General features: G+C 45.3%; 2 protein-coding genes across 3 annotated transcripts in view; one reads left to right on the forward strand and one right to left on the reverse strand.

The window, feature by feature from the left end:
- LOC308147500 (uncharacterized protein) overlaps positions 1-9,843 on the forward strand; it is a 1,504,609-nt gene that overhangs the window by 1,070,814 nt on the left and 423,952 nt on the right.
- The window catches only part of LOC308147502 (NACHT, LRR and PYD domains-containing protein 3-like), a 427,269-nt gene that overhangs the window by 867 nt on the left and 416,559 nt on the right, over positions 1-9,843 (reverse strand). The window contains exons 5-11 of one of the 2 annotated variants that reach the window (XM_080519696.1): positions 7,556-7,634; positions 7,038-7,245; positions 4,863-6,666; positions 4,609-4,782; positions 2,626-2,808; positions 782-964; positions 91-493 (exon numbers count right to left, since the gene is read on the reverse strand). In XM_080519696.1, coding sequence (XP_080375822.1) covers positions 259-493; positions 782-964; positions 2,626-2,808; positions 4,609-4,782; positions 4,863-6,666; positions 7,038-7,245; positions 7,556-7,634 — 2,866 coding nt within the window. In that variant the 3' untranslated portion in view covers positions 91-258. Of the gene's footprint in view, positions 1-90; positions 494-781; positions 965-2,625; positions 2,809-4,608; positions 4,783-4,862; positions 6,667-7,037; positions 7,246-7,555; positions 7,635-9,843 lie in introns of those variants that run through there. The other variant, XM_080519694.1, reaches the window with a different exon arrangement.

Genomic DNA, 9,843 nt, shown 5'->3' on the forward strand with positions numbered 1-9,843 from the left:
ATGAGGACAGAGGTCAGAGGACATAGGACATGAGGACAGAGGACATGAGGACAGTCTCTGAGGAGCAGCCAGGACTTCAGTCCTGTCCACAGCAGCAGCTCAGAGCTCATGAAGGACCACCACTGTCAGACCAACACAACCAGCCTGTGGCTCCTCTGATTGGCTGACTGTGTCCTCTGCTGTCCAATCCTGAAGCTGCTCAGCGTTGTCCTCTCACAGCCTCACTGAGACGTCCAACACTGGATCTTTGTTCTCACACTAACTGTGTTTAGTAGAAACCTGCTGGAAGCAGCAGGGACTCACTCCAACATCTACTGACCTGAGAGTCTGTAGGCTGCAGTCTGGACTCTTCTGAAGACCAACCAGCTGCTCCACATCTGGATACTGAAGGCAGTTGTAACGCAGGTCGAGCTCCTTCAGGTGGGAGGGGTTGGACTTCAGAGCTGAGGCCAGAGAAGAACAGCTGATCTTTGACAACCTGCAGCCCCTCAACCTGAATAAAGAGAGAAAGCATGAGAATGAATGAGGAGAACCAATCAGATGTGTTGATGGAGAAATGAGCAGCTCCTCATTACTGAGTCCTGATCAATGAGCTGTTCTGTTGTTGTGGATCTTCATCATCACACTCATCATCCTCATGTCAGCACAACCTTCACACTCCTCCTCATGTCCACACACATCAGTAAGAAGCTGCTGAGCTCAGTCCATCTCTCACTGCAGGACCAGAGTCTCACATCACTAACATTCCTCCTTCTACAACAGTAACAGACAGTCAACTGACCTCAGAGTCTCCAGACTACAGAGTGGACTCTCCAGAAAACCACACAGCTGCTCAACTCCTGAATCCTGCAGCTGGTTCCCACTCAGGTCCAGATGTTTCAGATGTTTCAGGAGGGAGGGGTTGGACTTCAGAGCTGAGGCCACAGAAGAACAGCTGATCTCTGACAAACTGCAGTCAATCAACCTGAATAAAGAGAGAAAGAAGTGAGATTAGAGGACAAAGTGTGATGTTGAAGTCATTGAGAGTGAAGAAGTTTTTCATTATTTAGGTGTTTGTTGGGTTGTTTAGTTTGATATAAATTCATTCTAAAATAGTTGTTTAACTCCACAGTTCATTTACAAAAAGCCTTTAATTTGTAGTGTGTGATTTACTGTAAATAAATATTTGTTTGCTTTTTAAAGGTCCTTTAAGTAACTGTGTGAATATTTCTCATGGTCTTCTAATAAGAAGGGTCATTTGAGTGTCGCCCCCTACTGGTAAACCTTGGTGGTAACTAGCTGCTCACCAACCCGACCCCCCCAGCCTTTAAGTCACAGCTCCTCTAATTCAATTCAGACAATAATACTTTAGAGAGCTGGGCTGCTACATGAGCTGAAATGAGCAGCTGATCTTATTCAGAAGAGACTGATCACACTGATCCTTGTTGTTCATTTCTTCTTCTGAAGAAGGTTGGAGCCCCGAGGAAGTGAAAGAAGAAGGAGCTTATTATTGTCACTGATGTGATCTTTGTTCTTCTGGAGAGCTGAATTGATGTGACAGCAAACAGAAGCAGTGTCCAGTGGGAGGACAAGTCAACAGCCAAGCTTGCTGGACATCAAGACAACAAGTCCAGTTTGTGTAAAGGAGGACAAAACGCTGCAGCAATTTAAAGTGTATTTAAAAGATGTTAATAGGACTAAATTACAGTTCAGGGTGAAAACAATGAATTAAATAAGTCCACTGTGATTAAAACTAGACACTCCTATAGATATATTTGATCTTCCTGTGTCTCACATAGAGTCTAAAAGGTTCAAACAGAGTTGGACTTTCCAGGCAGCAGCAATAGTGTGTTACTCTAAAAGGCCAGCAGGGGGCGCATAGTGATTGAAGGCAGTGGAGCCCCCAGGCGGAGTCCTGTACGTACTGCACCTACAGTTTATTTGAAGGTGTGAACATTTATTTTGAAGGGGTGTTTGCTTTTGTCTCTTCCTGGTGAGCCGTCAGCAGAATGTGTTGCTGGGCTGTTTTCCTCTGTGTTTCTGTACACACCCCCGGGGCTCGCCAACCACCATCTTCTCTGTGCACAGAACGGAAAATCCCCCCCCGGCGCTCACAACGCAGACGCTGGGGGGAGGGGGGGTCTGTGTGGACTATGGTATTGAATCCTGGCGGCGCCACTGATTGGAGGAGCCTCAAAGCTGCACAGAGGCAGCTGCATATTAAATCCTGCAGCCGAGACAAACGCCAGCTCAACCTGTCTGCCTCTTTGTTTCCTGCTACAGGATTTAATGTCACCCTCCATGACACACACTGGGTCAGGGGGGCAACAATGGCAGAGTGAGTGAGAGTTTGGAGCTCCAGCTGGGAGATCAGTGACTCTTCATCCAGGAGAGATCAGCCTGCTTTGAAAGCTGAAGGTGAACATGGAGCCTGTCAGAGCTGGACAGTGAATTGTCCAGTGCAGCACCTTGTTCTTCTACCAAGCTTTGAAATGTGGAGCTCCACACGGCTCTGCCACAGTCACAGGACTAAAGTCTCAGTTTCTCATGGAGATCCTCAGTGTGGATCATCTCATATCAGCCTGATGTCTGACCTTTAGTGGAACACAACTTTCACTGCACACAAACTCAAACATGGAGTCTTACTCTAGAGTCTCCAGACGACAGAGTGGACTCTCCAGAAAACCACACAGCTGCTCAACTCCTGAATCCTGCAGCTGGTTCCCACTCAGGTCCAGATGTTTCAGATGTTTCAGGAGGGAGGGGTTGGACTTCAGAGCTGAGACCACAGAAGAACAGCTGATCTCTGACAAACTGCAGCCCCACAACCTGAATAAAGAGAGAAAGAAGTGAGATTAGAGGACAAAGTGTGATGTTGAAGTCATTGAGAGTGAAGAAGGAGATGGATTTTATTGCCCCTGGAAGTCAGAGCAAGTGGCAGAAGAGCTGCTTTGGACTTTTGATGAGTTTCACTGGAAGATTGATGAATTAGTGGACAAAAGGACGTCTGAAGTCTCTGGCAGCACGACTGTAAGTCCTGTGAATTTAAGTGACTGTTATTCCACAGTAGAAAAAAGCTTCAGAGGTTTTTATAAAGGTCAAAGGTTGAAGGTATTGACTGGATAGTTTTTCATTATTTAGGTGTTTGTTGGGTTGTTTACTCCAGAACTGTGGGAGCAGAGATATTGGCCTGTACTTTGTTAAATCTTCTTTGTTTCTAGTTTTGTGCTTCAGCTTGATTTGAGTCATTTAGTGAGGAAATTGTCCAGTTTGGAAAGACAAAGGTTCCAGATGTGTGCCAGTGGTTTGGAGATAAACTCTCACCCTCTTGACTGTTTTCATGTCCATTTAGTCTCAATCACAAGTTTTGGTTTTACATTTAAGATTCATTTCTATGATTTCTTCCTTACTAATGATAAGTCTCTGTGTGTTTCTCTTTACACTCTTTAATATATTCCATGTGTGTTTAATGGGATTGTTTTTGTTTCCTTATATTTCACTGTATTTATTTTCCTCATTTATTTAAAAAAATTCTCTCAGTAGTTTATTTATTTTTATATTTCACATATTTATTTGGAACTTCTTTAGTTTTGTGTTTTATAGATTCTCTGTATCTTGCATTTTTCTTTTTGACAGAATTAATTCAATCCTTCATTGATCAATTGATCTTTTTATTGTGTTTTTTCATTAATAGTTAAACATTTCTTAATAATTCTGCTTTTCTTAGATTTATTGACATTGTTGTCTATATATTCTGATTCCCAGTCACTTGTCATAAATTATGCTATTCCACTAGTTCCTACTCAGCCTTACTCGCCTTGCCTCTACTCGACTCAGCCTCGGTGGTTTTCCATTACAATCGTACAACCGCGGCGTGGGCGGAGTCATCAGAGCTTTCTCCGTCATGCACAATAATCACCCCGATATGATGCGTCACTCATTGCAACAATAACAACTGCAGAGATGTTGAACTCTTTTTGTATTTTTTTCTTTTCCAATCAATCAATGAAAGACTTTATTTGTCCCCGACGGGGATAATTAAAAGGTCAAATAGAGCAAATCTATAAATCTATAAATAGATAAATAGTGCAACAACAGACTACAACTCCATCACCGGTAAATAAATATCAGTAATAGTAAAAATGTGATAATAAAAGTGAGTCAGATATAAATAGAACAGAGAATGAAGGTCAAAGGTTAAATATGTATCAGCAGGAGGCCAGGCAGTGATCAGAACTGAGTTTTTAACTGAGTCTTTTTTAACTTGAGACGTGGGGGGAAGTAACTAAAAAGTGACTTGTAATCTAACTGAGTTACTATTACAAACAATCACTTAAAGGTAATCAGTAAAGTAACTAAATTACTTTTTAAAGGAGTCGTGTCGTGTCAGAGTGTGAGGCAGAACTCTGTGACAAGGAGCGTCACAAACACAGTGAGTGGAGGAAGTAAAGCTGCTGCTCTACACCTGAACTTACCCTGGAAACTTGACTTTGTTGTTTTACTTCCTGATTAATAGAGGAGAAACTATCTAGAGGCTGCAGTGTTCTACTGACATGTTCTACTGATGTTCTAGAGATGTGAGCAGGAGAACAGAGAGTGGTGGATATTAATGATCAATGATGTCAGAACCTGAGATCTTCCAGTTTACAGTGAGGACTCTCCAGGCCAGCACACAGCTGCTTCACTCCTGAATCCTGCAGGTTGTTGAAACTCAGGTCCAGATGTGTCAGACTGGAGGACTGAGAGCTGAGGACTGAGGACAGAGCTCTACAGCTTCTCTCTGACAGACCACAGCAGCTCAACCTGAAGAAGAACCAACAATGAAAACCAGTTCAATGTTTGTCATGGACTCAGTTCTACATCTTTGTTCCTGAACCACGTACACAGCTTTGTTGGAGGCTTTGACCACTGGCAGCAGCTTCAGAAGAGCCTCCTCTGAAGCACAGTACTTCTTCAGGTCAAACTCCTTCAGATCTTCTTCTGATGACAGTAAGATGAAGACCAGAGCTGACCACTGAGCAGGAGACAGTCTACCAGTGGAGAGACGTCCTGATGTCAGGGACTGTTGGATCTCCTCCACCAGAGAACCGTCGTTCAGTTCATTCAGACAGTGGAACAGATTGATGCTTCTCTCTGTAGACACACTCTCACTCAGCTTCTTCTTGATGTACTGGACTGTTTCCTGATTGGTCTGTGAGCTACTTCCTGTCTGTGTCAGCAGACCTCGGAGGAGACTCTGATTGGTCTGCAGTGAAAGACCCAGGAGGAAGCGGAGGAACAAGTCCAGGTGTCCATTTGGACTCTTCAAGGCCTCGTCCACTGCTCTCTGATGGAGATGCTGGAGATTAACTTCCTTCTTCAACACTTTTGACCACCGGGAGGTTTGTTGTTGTTTATCCAGGAGGTTGATTCCAGACTTGATGAAGGTCTGATGGACATGAAGAGCAGCCAGAAACTCCTGAAGGCTCAGATGGATGAAGCAGAAGACCTTGTCCTGGTACAGGCCTTGCTCCTCTCTAAAGACCTGTGTGAACATTCCAGAGTACACTGAGGCTGCTCTGAGATCGATGCCACACTCTGTCAGGTCGGGTTCATAGAAGATCAGGTTTCCTTTCTGCAGCTCCTCAAAAGCCAGTTTTCCCAGAGACTCCATCATCTCCCTGCTCTCTGGACTCCAGTGTGGATCTGTGGCAGCTCCTCCATCATACTTGGCCTTCTTGACTTTGGCCTGGACCACCAGGTGGTGGATGTACATCTGAGTCATGGTCTTGGGCAGCTCTCCTCCCTCTCTGCTCTTCAACACCTCCTCCAGAACTGTAGCAGTGATCCAGCAGAAGACTGGGATGTGGCACATGATGTGGAGGCTTCGTGAGGTCTTGATGTGGGAGATGATCCTGCTGGCCTGCTGCTCCTCTCTGAACCTCCTCCTGAAGTACTCCTCCGTCTGTGGCTCAGTGAACCCTCGGACCTCCGTCACCATGCCGACACAGTCAGGAGGGATGTGATTGGCTGCTGCAGGTCGTGTGGTGATCCAGAGGCGAGCAGAGGGAAGCAGTTTCCCCCTGATGAGGTTTGTCAGCAGCACATCCACTGAGGTGGACTCTGTCACATCAGTCAGGATCTCAGTGTGCTGGAAGTCCAGAGGGAGGCGACACTCATCCAGACCGTCAAAGATGAAGACCACCTGGAGGTCTTCAAAGCTGCAGAGTCCTGCTTCTTTGGTTTGAGTGAAGAAGTGATGAACAAGTCCCACCAAGCTGAACTTCCTGTCCTTCAGCACATTCAGCTCTCTGAAGGTGAATGGGAATGTGAAGTGGACGTCCTGGTTGCTTTGGTCTTCAGCCCAGTCCACAGTGAACTTGTGTGTCAGGACTGTTTTCCCAATGCCAGCCACTCCCTTTGTCAGCACTGTTCTGATTGGTGGAGATCTTCCAGGTGAGGCTTTAAAGAGGTCTCCTGGTCTGATGCTGGTTTCTGCTCTGTCTGCTCTCCTGGATGCTGCTTCAATCTGTCTGACCTCATGTTCCTCATTGACCTCTGCAGTCCCTCCCTCTGTGATGTGGAGCTCTGTGTAGATCTGCTTCAGGAGGGTGGAGTCTCCTGCTTTAGAGACCCCCTCAAACACAACCTGGAACCTCTTCTTCAGGGCACATTTCACCTTCTGTTGGCAGACTCCAGTAGCAGTTCCTGAAAAGAAGAAACCATGAATGAGTTGAGTGTGTTTGACATTGAATGTGAAGATGACAGTGTGTTAGTGGAGATGTTTCTCCTCCATCAGCTCCATCAGCTCCTCAGTGGAGACCAAACAGCCTCTGGTCTGATGCACATGTTTGCATCACATGAACAGCAGAGTTCAGGAATTCTCTTTGTGTCTCCTCGTCTCTGCTTTTGGACTCTGCTGCTTGTTTTGGACTTCCTGCCTGTTTCACACTTTCTGTGTCTGACCTGGAAATGACCTCTGTTCTCTGGACGGACTCTGTTTCTGACTGCTTTCTGCTCCAGCTGAGAACATTTCAGGTTTCATCTCCATCCTGTGAAATGAGATCAAATCCTCTTACTGCTCCACAGACGCTGAGCCAGCTCCTCCTGCTTCATCCTCCTCAGGAAGTCCAGTGTGATCCTCAGAAATGACTCTCTGCTGCTCCTCTGCTCTTCATCCTCATCCTCCCTCTCACTCCCTGAGCATGCTGGGTAATCTGGACTCAGGAACATCTGCATCTTCTTCAGCTCCTTCTTCATGAAAGTCACCATGTTGTCCTCCAGCAGCTGGAACAGAGAAACATGTGGAGTTGACTTTGAGCTGAAACTGAAGCCAGATTGAGATGTGAGTGTAAATCCAGTGCAGAGAGCAGGATGGACAACGTGTGAAGCCAAATCACACTTCATGTGGGATCCAGCAGAAACAGCTTCAAGCATCAGTGAAGACTGGAAGCTGGATGAAGGTTGGACTGTTTCACTTTGGACCTGAATGGATCTAATAAGCTGAGTGTCTGTTTCATGTTTCAGCTGGAAGTCACAACAGCTTCTTCTGTCTCATGATGTGACAGTAAAGTGTTGAATGGACACTTGTTCTCACCATAAATATGGAGTCCAGATGTGTTTGCTGCTGAGGGGCGGAGCCACCACGGAGAACCTGGGAGCTCTGCTGGCTCACGCTGCAGAAACATGTTGACATGTTAGTTAAAGCTGCTGTGTGGTGTGATGATGAATCCTGACACAAACACTGATTCTCAGCCCTCATCAGCACTTCCTGCTGCACATTTAAAGTTCCTCTACCTGAAAACCTCTTTAAACTCTACTTCTCATAAAACATCCCTTCTGCAGAGAGAATCAACCAAAAAACACCAAAACAAGACCATCAACACTCATTTGCACTCTTTTCCAACCTGCAGTTTCCCAAATCGATCACACCAACGTTGATATGTACAAACAAACCAGCATTTGTGTCCATGAAACTGAGTTTGTGTTTCCTAACTGATGTCATCTTGGGAAATCTGCCTCATGGGTTTCTGGGATATCAAAGATGATGTCGCAGAAGCTCCAGCAAAATGATCAACATTGGACTGATTCAGCCCAAAATAAAAGGACAGACTTTCTCAGAGAAAGAAGATTCAAGCCAGGAGAAAATTCTTCAATGTTGTGAAACTGATGGTTAATCAGCAAGCGGTCGACAAACTGGTAAGTTCCTTGAAGTGTCTATGCTGGAATGATGTGTTTGTGTGAGTGTCATGATGAATTATATCCAGAAATGTATGAACAACATATGTGAGACGAACATCAACAACTGAAACTGGATATTTTTCCATGTGGATTCTGGTCGAGGAACTTTAAAGTTGAAGTTCTTCAGTTGAAATCTTTGACATCCACCCATCCCCCTCTCCTTTGGTGTTCCTCAGGGCTCTGTACTTGGTCCCACCTTCTTCATTGTCCATCTCCTCCACTTGTCCATATTTCTCATAAATACATCATGAAGTTTCTTTGCTATGCAGACGACACTCAGCTCTACGTCTCCACCAAACCAACTCCACCCTCCACCCTCCTCCATCAGTGACGATCTACAGGACATCAAATCCTGGTTCTACTTCAGATTGATCAAACTCAGCAGTGATAAAGAGGTTCTCCTCATGTGATTCAGGTCCATTAAAGCTCCTAGTTTCTCCACCCTCATCGACAGCTCCTCTGTTTCCCTCCAGTCAGGGTGAAGAGTCTGGGTGTCTTCCTCCACAGTACTCTGTTATTTCAAAGCCACATCAATAGAATCACTGAGTCAGCATATCTCCACCCTGCTAACATCAACCACTGTTGCTCCTCCCTCTCACCCAGCAGCATCTCCACACTGGTCCACGCCCTGGTTACTGGTTCCCTCCATGTGTTTCCTTCTCTCTGGTCTCCCTCTCAAATCCTCCATGAACTCCTTGTGGTGTCAAATTCTTCAGTAGGAACCATCATCAGAACACCTTCCATCCTTCACATGACGGTGCTTCTCCAGAACCTCCACTGACTTCAATTCAACACCTTCACTTCACAATTCTTTTCCACACATTATAGTTAATCATGAAGCTCGTCCCTCCGTACCTCATAGATCTCCTCTGTACCTCACCTCCTCCTTCACCTCTCACTAACGTCCACAGTACTTCTCTGACCTCCTCTCTCAGCCTCACTGACCTCCAGCCTGGATGAACATCAGGAGGTCCAGAGCTTCAGCCTCCAACTCTGGAACTTCTTCTCAACCAACATCCAAACCATCCAGTCACTGACAACTATAAAATCTTGTCTTCAAACTTTGAAACCAGCATATTCAGGATGAAAATAGGACTTTTGAAAGAGTGTAAGATCACACTTTGCTGCTGAGTTTGCACTTTGTACTCTTGTACTAAAATACTGGAAGTGAATGTTGGAGTGAGCACAACTTCTCTCACTCTGGTTTTGAGGAAATGAAAGGAAACGATTTTAACAGAAACAAAACTTCAGATTTAGACTCAGAGGAGGAAACTTTCTGTAATAAATGAAAGGAAACAAAGAGTTTCTTACTTTGTGTCTGAAGGTCCAGGTTCACCTCTGAAGTCTGGTGGAAGACCTTTGGACCGGTCACTCTTCATAGACAACCTGCTGGATACTGAAGACCCTGCTGTGTGTCTGAGCTTCTGACCTCTACACACACACACACACACACACACACACACACACACACACACACACACACACACACACACACACACACACACACACACACACACACACACACACACACACACACACACACACACACACACACACACACACACACACACACACACACACACACACACACACACACAGTCAAAATGTTCTGTTAGATCATCAACAGATCAACATGATTCTTTT

This window comes from Blennius ocellaris, assembly GCF_963422515.1.
Source record: "Blennius ocellaris genome assembly, chromosome: 24".
Taxonomy (NCBI): domain Eukaryota; kingdom Metazoa; phylum Chordata; class Actinopteri; order Blenniiformes; family Blenniidae; genus Blennius; species Blennius ocellaris.